Source organism: Simochromis diagramma, unplaced genomic scaffold (assembly GCF_900408965.1).
Source record: "Simochromis diagramma unplaced genomic scaffold, fSimDia1.1 OVJJ01000822.1, whole genome shotgun sequence".
Classification (NCBI taxonomy): domain Eukaryota; kingdom Metazoa; phylum Chordata; class Actinopteri; order Cichliformes; family Cichlidae; genus Simochromis; species Simochromis diagramma.
The window spans coordinates 7,403,958-7,422,157 of NW_024387520.1; the positions used below are offsets into that span (position 1 = coordinate 7,403,958).

The following is an 18,200-nucleotide window of genomic DNA, read 5'->3' on the forward strand; positions in this document are numbered from 1 at the left end:
AGAAAAGAAAATGTGGTGTCAGTTTAGGATTTGAATGCGTTATTCAGCACTCAAATGGGAAACAGTGGCTGATGATTATACGTAATCTACAGCCTCGCACAATTAGTGCAACCCAGTACTACTTTGCATTGTACTGATGTGGGGTAGAGGGTGAATGACATCCATATTTAGAAGGTCCTCATTGATTCTTCCTAACAGAGGCACAAAAGATTTGTTGTCTGTCCTGTCTTGAATAGCTGGACCTTAATGACAGTTCTGCATCATAAAACCGCCTGCTGACCTTAATCACCATTTGGAAATCTCTTGAAACTCTGAGCTAACAGTTTGCATTCGGTTTCTGCAGGTTGCATGAAAATCTCTGAGTCAGGTTATCAGGCGCTTTTGCATGGAAACACGCTGTTTCTATGCAAGGCCTGAATGTGTTTTCCCTTAAAAAAACACACACACATGACTTGGATGATTTCTTAGCCAAAATGGCAGATGATGAAGGATGAGTGAGGAGTGTGCTATGAAGATTTAATTAAGTCTCACCATGGGATGTCTTAGTGTGACTCCAGAGGCAAGGACAGAGGAGTTTGTGTTTGCTCAGTGCAGCTGTGAATAACATCTACACTATTCTTACTTTGACCTACATGTACTGAGAGGAGGATCTGAGAATATGCCCACATGAGTGCAGGTCTTTCATCACGTCTTATTTTTACCAGGAGGCTGCCAGAGGGGTCTCCTTATGGCGAACCTTATTTTAACTTTAAGCTGTCAATCTCTGCTGGAGATAATCTGGGATGTAAGAGGCATCCGCGTCGCATCTCTCTACCAAATGTACAGTCGACATAAAGCTGCGCTGCCAAATCCCGGCTGTGGTGCATTTGCAGATTGTTGCAGGGTTACAAGCACATTTTCACCTCAGTTTATCTTAAAATTGTGACATAGATTTTGATCGTCTCTGTGGAAGACTCCCAACAGCACTTTTCTTCATTCCCTTTGAAATGAATTCAGTCTCTTTTGCTCCTACTCAGTGTGCGTTACCATGGATACCGCTCCCAAATGGTTTGGCTTGTACATGAATTTGTTTATAAGTGTTACTTGGAGTGGATTGTTCTTTTTCTGTGCAGCCAGGGTAAACATAGTTTCCTAATTAAGCACAGGACAAGTGCACGTAATTCCATTGTTATTACTGTATTCTCTTCTGTGGGACTAAACTAATAATTTGATGTTTGCTTCAGGGAGTGATCAGGAAATTACTTAATTTTTGCAACTTCTGTAACGTGAAGCATGAGCTACCCGCCGACACCGAGTGCCTGCGGCAGTTCTTCTTCTCTCTGCGATCTTCTGCATATGATTTAATCTGATTCACTTTGAATCAAAACTCTGTGGATTGTACAGCATCCTACTGAGCCAAAGGAGCATCCAAACACCTCACATAGCTGCTTCTAAATCCTAATGGAGCATGCTGCCTGAGAGGCGAACACCCTATATGGATTTGCACAACTGTAAATGATGTCTGGGGTAAGAAGGCTGAAGAGAGAGGACTGAGTGGTTTAATTTCTTGAGGACTTAATCTGGGTTTTGGAATTAAGGGAAGACTGGAAGCATCTCCCAGTGAAGCTTCAGATTTATCACTGCCACACTTCACTCTCTGAATATAAGTCCACTGAATTAAAATCAGCTAGGGATGCCCCTACAGAAGTAAACAATAATTGTGAGGTTTAAAAATAAAATATCAAGTAAATAATGCATATATGAAAATATTGTAAGTAACTGAGGGATTATTCTTTTTATGTTCTTTTGTACATATATGGTTACAGACGCTTGTTGCCTTCATGCACTTTTATTTGGAGTTTCATTTATTTTCTTAAAAAAAGACAACACACGATAGACAAAAATCCACATTTTTTTTTGCTGGTAGGGTTATTACTGATATATATTTTGTAATTTAGATATTGGGAAAATATCTTTAACATAAACTCTTTGGACCACAGTGTGAAAATCTGATAACATGACTGCCCTAATGATGATATTTCTGAAGGAACTGAAGTACTCACCACATTCAGTCACAAACAGACCCAACAGGTCTAATTCTGGCTCTGTAAAATATTCAGCACTGCAGTGGATGGTTAATATCCCTAGCGACCCTGGTGATTTCCCTGGGGTTTCTTCTTTTAACATGGCTGCCTTACCATGTCAGTCTAATGTGTTTTTCTTGTTTTGTCAGACATATAATTACAGGCCAGAAAAGAAGCTCAGTTCCTTTCTATTAGCCTGCCACGGTCGGAGCTGGAATTTGTAAGTGATGGGGCCTGACTGTGTGTGTGCACCTCCACATCTCTTATGTAATTTCCTCCAATGGGAACATGGAGATGAGAACTAAAAGTTTGCAGAGTCACTTAATCTTCCATAGAGTTAACTAGAGAGAGCTGCAGAGCTGAAGGGTGTTTACCGTATTGAAACAACCTTCAAGTATTGAAGCTTGTTTAAGCAGTCGAAGCAGAGTGAAGCAGTGATCTGCGGTGGTGTAAGCCTGACGGATCCCTGTCAGAGAAGTCTCTAATCAACAGAAAGCCACTTATTTCCTCTCTGTTAGAGTCTACAAGGTGCCTAAGACACCTGCTATCACCAAGCTGACAGACACTTATGCATGGTAACCAACAGCTGACACAAACTGATGCCAGTGTACTCTGAGAGAGAGAGAGAGAGAGAGAGAGAGAGAGAGAGTGAGTCACACATACTCGGATAGATCCCACTCTCAGGAATGCTGGATGCCACAATGTGAGATCCACTGTATTCTGAATCATATCTCGTACACGTGGTATCTCACAGATGGAGTCCCAGTTAGATGTGTGTTTTGTAACCAGTGAGCAGGCAGGAAAAGAGATAATAAGAAGAAGAAAAGTGGTCATACTCCAGTGTGCTCAAGCAGAAAGCTGCTTCTCCTGTAACAAAATGAGATCTGTCAGAGGTAAGTATTATTGCATTCTTCTGCCTGATCAGCACAGTTTGTCTGTAGTGATTTCTATCTGCTGTGAGAGTGCTTCAGTAAGCAGTTCTGCTGCGCCAGTCACATGCTTTGGGCTGGGGCTCACAGCCAGCTGTCCCCATCATCAGTTCAGACAATGCAGAAGATGTGGCGACGTGAGACTTTGGGGCAGATGCGAGTAGCAGCGGGCGGGCTAAGAAAAGCGTGACTAATCCAATTCAATTCAATTTTATTTATACAGCGCCAAATCACAATAACAGTTGGCTCAAGACACTTTATATTGTTAGGTCAAACATTGAAACAACTCACTATGAACAAGCACTTTGAGGGGTCCCAAAAAGCGCTATATAAATGCAATCCATTATTATTATTATTACTTTGGCAACAGTGGGAAGGAAAAACTCCCTTTTAACAGGAAGAACACATAGGGAGCGAAAGGGGTGAGTGAAGAAGAAACACTCAGAGCATCATGGGAAGCCACCAGCAGACTAAGATTTATTGTAGTGTAACTAAGTGAGGATTCAGGGTCACCTGATCCAGCCCTCATTATAAGATTTATCAAAAAGGAAAGTTTTAAGTCTAATATTAAAAGCAGAGCGGATGCCTGCAACAGCAAAGATCTAAAATCAATAGAGGACATTTGACTGAATCAAGGCATTGCCAAGAAACTTCAGATAATAAAGGAGAAACTAGGCTGCAATAATTTTTAATTAGAGGATTTGTGACTTTATAGAAATGCGGTTTTTCACATCCACAGGGTTGACATTTGCAGAATAAGGCCGGTCAAATGCTATTACCTGATGCCACCCTGTACCATACATTCTAACGGACTGAATACCTGAAAGCTATCTGAAAATGTCACCTTGGGGTTTAAAAAATTACAGGGGACGTTTTTCACTATTTTCCCTAAACAACAAGGCGATTAAGAAAGAAATAAAAAAGTCAGTTGTCCCAATTACAGGACTATTTTTTCTCTACCTCATGACCATCAATATGAGAGGAGCAACAGAAGTTACGTCAAGAACCACGGGGAATCCAAGTTGATCTTAAACTACGTCTGAAAACTTTGTACAAATGTAGCTGTCATCTCTGCTTTCCCTCCACGATGAGCATCAGTGACTGCAGAGCGCAGAAACCCCCGGAAATGCCCCTGCAAAGGCCTTTAAGGGACTCAGATACGCAGCGACACCGCGGTGCTGCTCCGAGGCTCGAACGGCCACATGCCCCCAGCTCCCTCAGCACCACCCCTCCCTTCCTCACAAAAACACGCACAACCACGCCCCCAGAGGCACGCGCACAAGCGCAGGCTCAGACACGCCACCTCCTCCATCACTGGCAAACGCACATACACACAGAAGCATCGCGGGGTGAAGCGCACAACATGTGAAATGGGCATGAAGGACAGGTGTCGGGCTCCGGCAGGCGCACAGCAGGTGCAGCGGGGCTAACGCCGTACCCACACGGAGAGCAAGGCTGCCGCTTCGCCATGTCCACCGCATGCCATGTACTCACTGGCGAGACGGTAAGAAGGCCCGTCGTTTACTCTCGAAACATTTACCGCAACAAACTTGTTCGAACTCCCCCTCTTTAGCCTTCTCCGTGGGCTCCGTCCTGATTTGAACCCCGTGGCTGCTTCAGTATTTATGTTTTATTTCTTTTTAATGATGTCATTCCGGACTCAAAGGCGTTAGGTCAGCCACAAAGGATGGAGGGCCGTCCGTGCCGCACCAAAATAAAAAGATTTGCCCGAGTGTATCAGAGCAAATGTTTGGTAAGGCTTCGAGGCTCAATGCGTCTTGCTTTGGGTTTGGGCGCGGGAGGTTTCAGGCAAATCTGCAGCACGATTGTGATAGAAAAGGAAAGAATGCAGTCTTTAAAGTTGCTTTTTGTTACTCTTTAATATGGCAAACAAATGGATTTGATCTCAGATTAATTCTGGACTGCATACAGAACATTTAGCTTTATATAAGAAACGTAAAGCCTAATACCGTACAGCACAGCCTTTGGCTCTATGAATAGGCTGTTATGTAAAATTACTGTTACATCCTTTAAAATCAAGTAGCACAGGTCGATCTGCTCACAGGCATGTTTGCATCGATTATCAGTTGATGTTTTTTTCTCCTCAGGCTGAGATTTTGCTCTCAGTGTGCAACTGCAGGAGCATTTAATGGATTCTTTGCTGTGTGCCGTAGCCATGGAGACAGTATGTGGCATGTGGTTTTTCTACTTGTGCTAAAGTGGAGTCTCTCTATTAAGGAGAAAGCTTAGACCGTGAAGACAGAGGAAGGAATTTGTGGATTCACTGAGTCAAGATGTCCTGTCCCATCCTGAAATTCCAAAACACAAATCTTCCCTCTTTCCTCCTGGATCAGTGCGATTTGGAAGCAATATTCTGGTTAACAGATGTGTCAGCGAGAGGCCTAAAGTTACTGTCAACCTTCAAAATTACATACAGCAATTTTTTTTTTTTAATTTTCTTTTGCGTCTCCTGTGCAGTTGAATGCTCTAGCATTACTTTGGGGATCAGTTTTGTAAGGCTGTTTTACCAATATCGGGAAACGACATAATTTGATGAGCACTGTTCATCCATATCCATTAAAGGATCAAAGCTGTGTCCTTGTTTGAGTCAAATTTGGGCATTGGAATGCTCACTAAATGTTAATAATAATGACAATAACAGTGCTATAATAATAAAACTAGAGCTCAACAAGGCCTTAGTTTTTGCAAGCCCCTCCTTAAAAGTATTTATTTAGATTTGTAAGGATAGAAAGATTGGAAGCTAGGTTCAACATTTTTTCCTATTTAGTGCCACTAAATAGGAAAAAATCATTTCTAGATTTATCATTAATAGGACATTGGTAATTTATTTGTAATAAATTAAAACAAGAGCTAGTCTGACAATCGCAGTTGTGTTACACTGACATTCAGCATTCAAGACAGTGGTCCCAGTCATGCCGGAAGAGATCGCGTGGTACTATCTAACCCGCTATGTAAAGAAGAACAAAGCTTTTCTCAACATTACAAAACATGTTTTACTGTTATAGTAGTCACACTAGGTGCAGTAGTTTTTACTACAAATGGCTTCATATGGTCAAACATAATGAAATATTTACCTAAACCCCTAAATGTCTGTGATTGATTGTTGTTGTCTGTTAACCACTGAATTTTCCTGTCTGTAAATGTGAGAAACCCTATTTTAATTAGTATATATAACTATAGCTATTCCTGCATATTAAAAGTAGAAAAATATTCATATTTGTGCTTTACAATGTGACAATGAACGTAACAAACCATGAAAATCAGTGAATAACGGTGTATGCGTTCGCTTGTGTGTGTCGGGGTTTGTTGTGAACAGACGTGATATTTAGGTGTGTTGTGGAGACATGACAGAGATGGCTGGTCAGGCCTCTCTCGTCATGATGAACAGATGGTAACTCAGGGTTGGCTTGTGGGTGAGTGCCAACAAGAAAGCCCGTGTGTGTGTGTGACACATAAAAACCCATTGTTGGAACATTTTGTCCATAATATTCTCCAGAGGCCTTAAAAAAACCCCAAATAAACAAAAACAACAAAATGTTTTGGTTGTTCTTTAATCAGAGATTCGTCAAAGTTGTCTGTTATTTATTGGAAAATATTCAGAGCAGCTTTGTTTACATAGTTATGCTAACGTAATACTTGCTACAGAAAGGCGACATAAGCATGTACATTGCTGTATTTCATTTATATTTCAGTAATCTTAGTAATCAGTGAGCTTTAAGTTGTGGCTGTTGGCCTGAAATTTTCTAATTGGGTTAGTCTTTTAAGCTTATGTTACATTTATATCTACTCACCCTTAAACATATTGGAAGTAGTTCCTTATAGGGCTGTGCGATATGACCAAAATCTCATATGATATATAAGACATCTATCGTCCGATAACGATATAAATCACAGAAATTAAAAATTTTCTGTAAACTCTGTGAATCTCGGGCAGCTCGACTTGCGTGAAGTGTTGCGGGGGAAAGCCTGTTCTAACGTTTGAGTCTAAGGTTTATTTTTTAGCACCTGACGGCTCTTTTTTTTTCTTCTCATCCGTAAACACTCTGCATACTCTTTCACGTGGTTCAGTTTATTTTGAAAAGTCCCAACAGGATCTTGAGCTTTATTGTGAAAGGTTTATGTGGAAAATAAACAAGCGGACACGCAATGGTTTTACCATCGTTGTCGTAAAACAGGCGGTTGTCCGTCTGTAGTGTGGTTATATTAAAAATAAGAGAAAGAGAGAACTTTAAGAAATTAATATAGCCACTACAGTGACCATCAAAACCGTGAAAAAATATTGCTGTAAACAGTTTATTTTGCGACACCACGAAACAAACGATAGCGTAAAATGAAATGATAGACGTTTTTATATCGTCATCCGATATATATATCGTTATATCGAACAGCCCTAATTCCTTAGATTTACTTGGAAAATATATAAACATTTTATGTATTTAAAATATCTAAAATGCAGTATAGTAAGAAACTCAGTTTGCTAATTTAGCATTTTGTCCTTTACAATTAACATTTCAAAGGACATTTAATCTGGATTATCTTAATTTGCACAAATAAAACACATAAACAGACTTACCTTTTAAAATTATTGTTTACTTCAACTCGTTTGAAAATGAAAAAAAAAACATGAAGGAGAAAGGGAGGGAATTCCTAGATTTATTTAAAAATGTATGTGAAGATTTCGTCAAGTAAAAATAAAACAGATTTTAAAGGAATTCTTCATTCTGGGAAAGGATTGTTTATTTCTCAGCTTAACAGACTGTCAAATAGACCAGACCACCACAGGGTTTATATTATAGATGTTATAGCTTCATTCATCTGTCAAACTGTAATTCAACATTAGTGCTGATAACACTCTCTCAGCATCTGCAGTCTGATGAGGGGCTGTGAGGGCAACAGCAGCTGCCAGACTGAGCTGGAGGTAGAGTTCTTAGCCAGCAGAGGATATAAGTCTTCTCCAGAGTTTCTGACTGAAGACGATTTGCACGCATGGAGCCACCCATATATTTAAACTAAGAAAATCCCTTTAAGGCTTAAACAAACCTTGAGGTCTGTTTGGTGTGATTAAATTGCTTGTATTATGAATGCAACCCACTCATTTAGCAGGACCTTTTCGTTTAGTGCCATGCTAGGAACCGCATCTGTCAGCTGTAGCTTGCATCTAAAGTTCATCTTTTTAATATTCATACAATGCCCTAAAAGAATGATATACAGTTAGATATACAGTAGTTCTTTTACCATGACTTGGACAACAACACCAAAACATTTTCTATGTATAGGAAACAAATAATATATTCTATAAAATGAAAAATACAACTACTAAGCTATTACAAATTACTGAAAATGATGATTATAATTCCAGTAGATGAACACATTTTAGATTTCGTAGCCTTTTAAAATGTCTGTGTAGGTTCAGTCCAGGTCATGGTAATCTAAGGCAGTGTTTTCCAACTACTGTGCTGTGGCACATAGGTATGCCGTGAGAAATGATTAGGTGGAAGATGGTGGAACATTACCTGGTTCCACCTGATTAGTACTCTAAGCGATCGGCGTAACGTGCAGAACAATTACATTCTCTTCCAATAGAGGGCAGTACAACTACCCTCTCTAATAATAGTCATGCTGTGAGATGCCACAGCGCGTAATATTAATAGATAAATATTTGGAAAGAAAAAGTAGTCTATCTGACCTGCGTCCTGGAGAAAATTCCAACCCAGATGAAAGCCCTTGCATAAGTAGTGCTGGGGACAAACCAAGCCAATTCCTCTATACCTGGTGCGCAGGGGAAAATGATCAATCTGCTTTTTGTGACCTTGTTGTTTGGTGTAGTGCCGCGTGATTTCTCTAATGTGAAAAATGTGCCGTGGCTCCAAAAGGTTGGAAAACACTGATCTAAGGACCTTGGACTGGACTTCTTTAAGTTTCTTAAAGATGTTTCACCTCTCCTCCAAGAAGCTTCTTCAGTTCTAAGATCAAATGGGCGTTAAGGCGGGAAGGGATCTCAAAACTGGATTGTATGTGCCAGACAGTTGCTGTCTGCCACGACTCCCACAAGGGCTTAAATACCTGGGACTCTCCACCATTTAGTCTTAGAACTGAATAAGCTTCTCGGATGAGAGGTGAAAAGTTTTCGAGAAACTTAAAGGAGTCCAGTTACCTTTCTTTCCAAGCTCCTTAGGTTACCCTTTTAAATGTATAGTCATGTAAAAAATCAGTTTACATATAAAAGTGACTTGTAAACCTCTCCTGTGGACCGTTGACTGAGTTGAGTGGTCTGTTTTTAAACTGAACTAATTCCTAATTATTTCATGGAGGCCCAGAGATTGCAGGCTCTGACAGAAATTCACATATTTACAGCAATTTGGATTTTTTTTGTTTCTTGGACCAGTTTGCCGTTTTCTTGGCGAGATTGGAGCTACTGGCAGATTTTAAATGTTATGGCATTCAGCATCACTACTCCCAAGCCTTCAGAGCTAACGTCTACACATATGCAGTTACCACAGTTACACATCGGTATCTGAAGTTTTTTTTAATTTAAAACTTGAGATATTCAGCTGATTGCACTATTCATAAACTTGATGTTTTTTTCTCGTTTTTCTAAAAATACAAGCTCAATGAGGTTGGGACAAATAATAACAATTCTGAATTTTGGCTTTTTATAGTGATGGGGAGGAGGATGATTAGGGGTTATGGTTCACTCAAAAAAATGATTCTTTACATTCATAAACATGAAGGAATTTGAGTAAGATGCAACTGAAAGATATCAAAGAAGATGAAATAGTTTATGAAAGAATTCCATTTATGGAAAAATATTACCAAAGTTGAAATTGTGGCTTTTCCATTTTTAGAAAAGATATAACATCTGTAAGTTACAACAAGATTTCTATATAATATATAAAATACTACACCAAGTAAAGGTTTATATAGCTAATATTAGAGACCTGAAATGTAACTATTAAAGGGTTCATTCTTATATGCATCGCCAACAACCAAACTATGATTACAGAGTTTGTGAAGTTTATATATATATATATGTATAATTAAAATTACAAAAAAGAATAATCTCATCTTTCACATTGATCTGTGATATTTGGATAAATCAAGGTTTTGAAAAGCAAACTATATGCATTATAAACATATTTATAATATAATATAATATAATATAATATATATATATAAGTTGAAACCCTTTGTGAGGTGTACTTGGGTTTATTCTGTGCCCAGTGTCATTTCTCACATCATCTGTAAAATCTGCCCTGAACTCATGCTCCTCAGCAGTTCTAATTTTGGCAGCATTATTAACATCAAGAGTCACGAGTTCATATCTACCCTTGATATGAGTAACGCAGAATTTTAGGAAGGTCAGCCCATTTCCAGTTAGTGGGCAGGATAACAAGGGGAAAGTGAGAATGCGCAATGTCTATTTTGGAAATAACAAAATGAGTGGGATGAAGGCAAATTAAAGTCTGAGGCAGATCTGAGTAGGTAGAAAAGTGACATCTTTGTAGTGCTCTCTAAACTGTTTGTTGCATTGACTATGCTTTAGTGTGTAAGAGGAACGACATAGATGGTTATATTTTAGTAAATTTATCCATGGTCATCAGTGGATGTGGAAGCTGGATTGTAGTCTGGGAACCTAAAAATCGCGTGATGCTAATTATTCATGCTCTGGACTCCTCGTTTATATTTTTTCTTTAATCAAATGTCCCACTTTGGTTCTAAGACTAACAATATCATTGTTGCAGGTAGTCAGAGCCTGCTCTGCTTCTGTTATATATTGCCCCTGGGACTGGTGAAATGTATTTGCATAGTGCATATTCTGAGGGATAATTCTGCTCTCAGAGACACTTGTTCAGTCTTAAAAAAATAGGGCTTGTCCCTCAAAACTGCCTTCTTAATTAGCTGCAGCAGAAGGCAGCATGCTGCAAGCCTCTAATGGTAAAGTGGAGCCACTGTGGGGCAAGAAGGCATCACGTGCAGTAGGCCACAAGTGGGAGTGTAAGGCAGTTCACCTTCATTAGCCCTCAGTGAGATATTGGCATTTGATAACTACATTAACAGTATTAAATAAGAGCTTTGTAAACTACACTGCTGTTAGCTATGGGGTTGCTCCTCACTCCTGAAGCTCAGCATGTTGACCTTTACTTTTCCAACATGGTTTACACAGAAAGAGAGTGAAAATGTGCAAGTTGAGAATAAACAAACTTTCCGTTGTTAGAAGCTAGTGCATTACTTGCCAACTTCTCAGCTAGTTGAAGACCTACTATATCAAGCTAGCAGTTTGATGGTATGCCCTAGAATTATGATTATTCATTATTTTTGCATAGGTGGGAGCCTTTATTTACTTTTAGTCATATAGGCTCATTCTTTAGTCAAACACGTAGAGTACATAACATTTTAATGTCCCCATAAAAGAAATAATAACAATTTAAAAAATACAACTCCACAATTAAAGCATTAAATAACCTAAATAATCTCCTCTTGTGACAAAGTTTGGAAGAATGGATCCAGATTTTGTGGACTGATTCTTCCTAACTTTGTGGCACCAATACAATACACAATACACTGTTTCTAGAACAGTACTGTAATATGTTGAAGACACTTAAAAAGTCTCAATTCGTGAGTGGTCTGTTCACCACTCTTTAGAAAAATTCTCATCATTCTTGGCGTTGACACTGTCGGCACATTTGGTATAGCAGCAATGCTAACCGAAGTCAACCTTTGTTTTTCTAAATAGAGCCTGACTGAGGGATTTTTAAGACCAATTCTGATATTTGAGGATTTAAAAATCTGAAAGGAAATGTTTTTGTCCTTTCAGACCCACAAAACATCAACAGATTTCACTAGCATTTTTATGTGTAGTTATTTATAAGGTCTTACTAAGATAATATGACATTGCAGTTTAAAAATGACCTCGTTTTAATGTCACAGCAAGGCATGGATTAGTTGTTTACAGTCTGCCCGACTCTGCTTGGATCAGCTGATTGTTGTTTTTGTGGTGTTCCAAACGTGTTGCCATCAGGTAAGTTGCAGAGTGTCCTCTTGGAAGCAAATTATGCAATATTAAAAGTCACAACATCTCTTCTTTAGTTTTTACATTTTCATTTATTTCCCATTATATGAGATCAGATGAGAAAAGGAAGCGGGTAGTGGGCAACTTTTGAGGTGGGCTGTAGGCTGTCCATCCAATCAGAAGTTAGAAACAGTTGTATTTTGTCATTGGCTAAAAAAGTTTGTTTTTTCTTTTTATAATAAACTTTTGATTGGTTTGGCAAAGCACACTTTTGGATGGGTTGAGACCAGCAACCGCCAACATGGGTGCGTAAGCCTTCCTATGGCAGAGAAAACAATAACGCTGATTATGCTCCATCTCTTTTCTTTCCCCAGGCTGTGTTGATCTTGAATCACACTGAATGGAGATCATTGAAGTTTCTTTAAGATGACTCGGACACATCCCCCTGATATACTGGCATCAACTCTGTATCAGGACATAAATCTAAATCCCATCACTGACCCCTCCATTTCTCTACACTCCAACCAGCAATGTGACTTGAAAATGATTGATAAATCAGAAATCATCAACAAAAGACACTGCCGTAGTTTTGACTTCATTGAGTCACTGGATGACCCACAGACCCTCTCTTCCTCGATGGAGTATCCTTACAAAAGGCCAGAGCATCAGACATTAAATAAAGATCTTGCGTGGAATGGATTGGATCAACCGGGACATCTTCGCTTTTCATCTCCAGATCTGTTTAACACCAGGCAGTTTCAGCAGCACAGCACCCAAGACAAAACCAGCAATCTTACGTGGTCAGATTCAAAAAAGAGATCCAGGTCTAAAAGCGCTCCCAGGATTAAGGCTACTCTCACTCCTGTACCCATTTCAGTGTCTCCCCCAGGGACCAGGAAGGGGAGGGATGCACCTCAGGCTGCATCAGATACCTTGAGGACTTCTGAAACAGTGCGAGATTCCTACTCATCAAACAGGCCTTTTTTGAATGAGGTGCATCCTATCAAACTGCAGCCTCATGCCCCCCTCTATGTATCAGACTGTTTTGAGGAGGACAAGTCAGAAAAACCTGCTGTAACCCCTCATGTTAGGTGCCGTGTGGACATCAAGCCAGATGCTGCTGTACTGCAGCACACATCAAGGCAGGTTCCCAGTGTGCGTCCTGACCACCTTTGGCAGAGATACTCTCAGGCCAGTAGCAGCAGAGGTTTGTATGTGCCTCGACAGATGGTCTCCTCACCAACGCCTACTCCAAGTGAGTGCTATAGTGGAGATTTTAGACAGGGGTACCATTACACTACCAGTATGTCTCCTATCTCTTACCAGCATCTAGACATGCACAGAATGCCATCACCAACAGCACCATATCTGACTCAAGAACAAAGAGCTTACTCAAATCCTAACATACCAACCAAGTTTTTCTATACCGAGGATGCAGTCCGTTATCCAGTGCATCCCTACTCTAGAGCTTACTTTCAGGATGATCGGTCCAGTCTAACCAGTCATGGTAGTACAGTGACCAGTCAGTACGATCCAAGGACTCGATGGGTTCACACCCTTCCTGTCAGGTCGTATTACGCAGACAACTTTCCTAGAGAGCCTGCACATTCTGTATACGGCAGGCCTTACTCCACAAGTGAGGCAAGTTCATACTTTTCTCAAACTCCACTGTCTAGATCTTACTATGGTGAGGACAACCGCTTCAATCCGTATCATATGAATAACTCAAGGTTTGTTTACTCCAAACCATTTAGCTCTCCTATGGAGCAGTACTTTTCATCAAGGCCATACCATACAGAGGGTCGTCGACGCCCTCGAATGTCTCAGGCCTTTTCAGATGACTGGTATCGCTCAAGCATATCTGGTTACTCTAATCAGTCCTCTCAGCACACGCCACCAAGAGTAAGACAAGACTCCAGCATACCCCCGTGGTTTCCCAATAGCTGTACAGAGACAAGTCGCCTTGGAGCAGAAATCAAAAACCATTCAAAGTCTTGGGACAATATTCTCTATCCACGTCATGACAGAGACCAGTCAGTGCCACGTGGACGAAGTTATGAAAATTTGTTTTACCAAGCAAGGAACGGCACATCCTCTGATGTTACATCTCAACCTGTCATTCTTAACCTATCAAGTTCACCGAGACGCTACGCTGCCCTGTCACTGTCTGAGAACTCTCTAGAGAGGGGTTCAAGCAATCCGTGGAAGAATAGCAAGAGTGGACATTGGTTTGTAACTCCTGAGATCACCATAACTGACAATGACCTATGTGCAGGCAACAGCCGGCGACGTGATGTCCACTCTGTTAGCTGGGATACACTGGATGATGAAAAAGCACCATCTCCCAGAGAAGCTCATCCGAAGCAGCCATCTAATGCAACAGACATTACCAAAGATAGGAAACATAACAACTTCTCCCTGCAGCAGAGCCTAGAGCAGCTGGATGAACTCTTAGCTGATTTGGTCGTTGACTACAAACCACCAACTAGCAGAAAGTCCAGTGAGGACCTTTTAGACCAGCTAAAACAGCTAATCACTGAAGATGATGAGAAAGGCAGGGGTTTGTCTGGGCACGAGAACTTAGGATGTCTGAACACCCAGCTCCCCTCCTCCAAATCCAGCCCCGACACCATCAAAGACCCCGATAGTGGGTGTGATGCTTTACAAAGAAGTGCAGAAGAGTGCTCTCCAGACCACAGCACTGATGAAGATGACACTATGGTGTGTGCTAATAAGAAATGCAGCCGGATTGAGAATATGTTCAACGCCTGCCTGTATTTCAAGTCTTGTCACAGTTGCTACACCTTCTACTGCTCACGAAATTGTCGCCGGGACGACTGGGAGATCCACAAAGAGACGTGCCTGTATGGTCGTGTCAGTAGTGTGTGTCGACACACTCTTAAGTTCTGCAGAGAGAATACAGAGATCCACAAAGCCTTCTCACGAGTTGCTAAAGCTGGCTATCTCTCCAGAGGCAGAGGCGTCCTCTTTCTGGGTTTTGCTAATCCAGAGACAGCTGACAACTTCCTGCAAGTTGGGCTTGAGAGCCTCCTCATGTCTCCCACATACTTATCTCTCAGAGAGCTGGATGGCTTCAAGGACAACCTAGGAGAGTACTGCAAGGAACTGCAGCAAGCAGGTCATGAGTATGACCCCAATGAATGTTTCCTTTTGAATGTATCCATCGCTGTTGGTGAACTAGTGCCTAACAGACCTTCGCCAAGGGTCCAAACACCAACAGTTCGAAAATATGCAAAGGTGTCCTTAGCCTCCTCAAGCCCTGACAAAAAGGTACTCAAGAAGGATAGCGAAATGGAAACGCTCATCCTCACTCCCCCTCCGGGCACACCAGACATTGACAAGGAGGGGGAGGAGGGAAGAAAAGCTCGAGAGGTCTGCTTTGTCAATATCCAGCGCGAGCTCAGGACCAGAGGAGTTTTCCTTCGCCACGAGTACCCCAAAATCTATAATCAGCTGTGTGAGTTTGTGGAAAGCAACAAAAGGTTTACTCCTACTACTATATACCCAATAGATAAGAGAACAGGGAAACAGTTTATGTGCATGATCATGGCAGCATCCGAGCCAAGAACATTAGACTGGGTGGGCACCCCCCATCTCTTGGATGATATCATATAGCATAGCACTAATTAGTAACGATAATGATGTCAGCTAAATGTATATACTGGAAATAAATTGTGTGATTTAGCAAACTAAATATTGATTTGGAAATAGATGTATATACAGTATGTGACCAGCCGCTCTCTCTCTCTCGCTCTCTCTCTCTATCATCTATCTATCTCTCACTTCTGTCTGTTGCCACAGATACACAAAACTCACACGCATAAACACACACACTTGTGACATGTTGTTTTTGGCTTGTTTTGATCCCGTTGCCCACAGAACAGTTAAACAGTTAATAGCCTGCATGTAGACTAGGCAAGCTCTCCAGTTATCCAGGTGTTTAAGATGTGAACATGTATGATTGTGCAGTCTCTGCAGACAATTTATGAAGCACACAGTATTTATTAAGTGCACATTTCATTGCCTACACATAATAGTGTGCAAAGCCAGGTTTCATATTGTAACAGTCATCCACTATTAATTTCTCCAACAAATGCTAAATCATATATTTATATCTTGTTACAGTGGTTGTAAGATTACAACTGTTGTTTATTAGTATTTAAGTATTATTTCCTTGATATGCTGTAGATGTGTGGGTTTTTTTTTTAAATTATATTAGTCATTGTTTCATAGATAAAGGAGTACAATCAGACCGCCGGTTTTTTCCCCACTTCATTCACGATTTAGTTGGAACTTATTTCATCTTGTGAAAAGACTTGATGTCATTCTTGTATAAATTGCTTTGTTTGAAAGTGGCCTTCAGTCGAAAACAAAAAAAAATGCATTTGACACAAAGCAATGTATAGGGTTAGCTATTTCTAAAGGGTTTAGAGCTGTAGAATTAGGTTGTTTAAACTACCAGTGTAAATGAATAATTATTTTGCTCAAAGCATGTTATTTATATTTAAGGTATTTTAATATTGATATTGCTTATGATTAAATTTATTATGTTAACAAGATACCATTTGATGCATAGAAATGTAAGAGGTATATATATTGAATATTAGATCATTTGAACATCATGAACTTGAGACCTTATTGTAACTAATACCACAGTATGTTCCTAATTAAATCATATGCAATAAAAGAGCAACCTTAACATCTATATTGTAAAATCCTATTTTATTATAAACACTTAATAATTCCTTTGAGCCAAGAGCTGCAAAGACTATTTGCACTTACACAAATTACGAGATAAGAATGTTCCTAACAGCGCTGCAGCACTGACCCCAGATGATAAGCCTGCTTCCAATGCCATTGTTGACTAATCTAAGGTTGCCCTTTTACTTGATTATATCTTTGTGCAAGACCTTCCTCAAGTTTCTATTTTGTGATGTTTATAACACACGTATATATAAATATATATATGAATCTATAATAAATGGAAGTAAATGAGTGACCTCATGGCTTTGAATTTTTCTTCATGGGCTGCTTTATATAAAGGCACAAGATTAAATAAATACAGTTCTCGTCATGTTGTCTCCTTTTTATATTATTAGAGCTCCACCTTGTGGAGCAATGCATGTATTACTGTTCATCATACATATTACCTCTGCCAAGGAGGTTATGATTTTGGTAGCATTTGCTTGCTGTCGGTAGGGTCATATTAACATTTGGCTTACATGCACCAAGGTCTTCAAGGTCAGCTTATGGTTTTATGATTTATTGGTCGAAATACAAGGTTGGTATTGGCAACTTATAAAAAGTAAAATATATCACATTTGACCTCTGACCTCTTTTTCAAGGTCAAGTAAGGTCAAACTTTCATAAAATGACTTTAAATTTAAAAGGTGATGCTCTCACCTTTGTCACGTGACATCTAAGTCAGCTTTGGTGTTGATAAACTAATACTTAATACACATACATGATATACAGTACAAAAGGCAGTGTAGGAAACTCATCACTCTTTTGTCCAGTGGTGGCTCACACATGGAGTATGAGCAAGTATGAAATTGAATACCATTTAAAGGCCTCGGGTATCATTAATTACAATGGTTAAGCACATGTCAACCAGATAAACTTTAAGTATGGGTAAAAATTCTATATGCATACATTCATTCACATCATTAGGTACAATAGTGACCTATTAGTTACTAGGTTGTACCCCCTTTTGCCTTAATAAGTCATGGCATAGACTGAACGAGGTGCTGGAAACATTCCCCAGAGATTTTGTTTTGTTTTATTAAAATAAAATTTCACTTATTTTTTGGGAAAGTGTACATTCTGATCAAAACATCTCGACAGTGACATCTGCAGGTCTTGGGGGAAATGGCAATGTGAAGGAGTGTCGATGGTAGAGAGCAAGACATCAGGAGTTCATCCTCCAGGTGGGATCTCTCATATTAATTGAATGCGTTTCAGTTTATTTCATGCTGACGCTTGTGGTAGCAGCCCTGAAGTTCTGTTAAATTAGGAGATAATGGATTTGAGAGGGCAGATTCAGGAGAGCACTACTGGGGAAGGGACTGACAGTTCAGCTGCAGGCTCCACTGACTCAGCATTATAAAATAATAATAAAAAAAACAGCAAAAAGTAAACCACTACTGATACATCATT

At 40.0% G+C, this 18,200-nt stretch overlaps 1 protein-coding gene across 1 annotated transcript; it reads left to right on the forward strand.

Annotated features, from left to right (window-relative positions):
* Nucleotides 1-4,274: 4,274 nt before the first annotated feature.
* Nucleotides 4,275-17,313, forward strand: unm_hu7912 (un-named hu7912). Its single transcript, XM_040019497.1, has 2 exons — nt 4,275-4,496; nt 12,398-17,313. The coding sequence occupies exon 2, from the start codon at nt 12,450-12,452 to the stop codon at nt 15,657-15,659; it is 3,210 nt and encodes a 1,069-aa protein (XP_039875431.1). The 5' UTR covers nt 4,275-4,496; nt 12,398-12,449; the 3' UTR covers nt 15,660-17,313.
* Nucleotides 17,314-18,200: the final 887 nt, after the last annotated feature.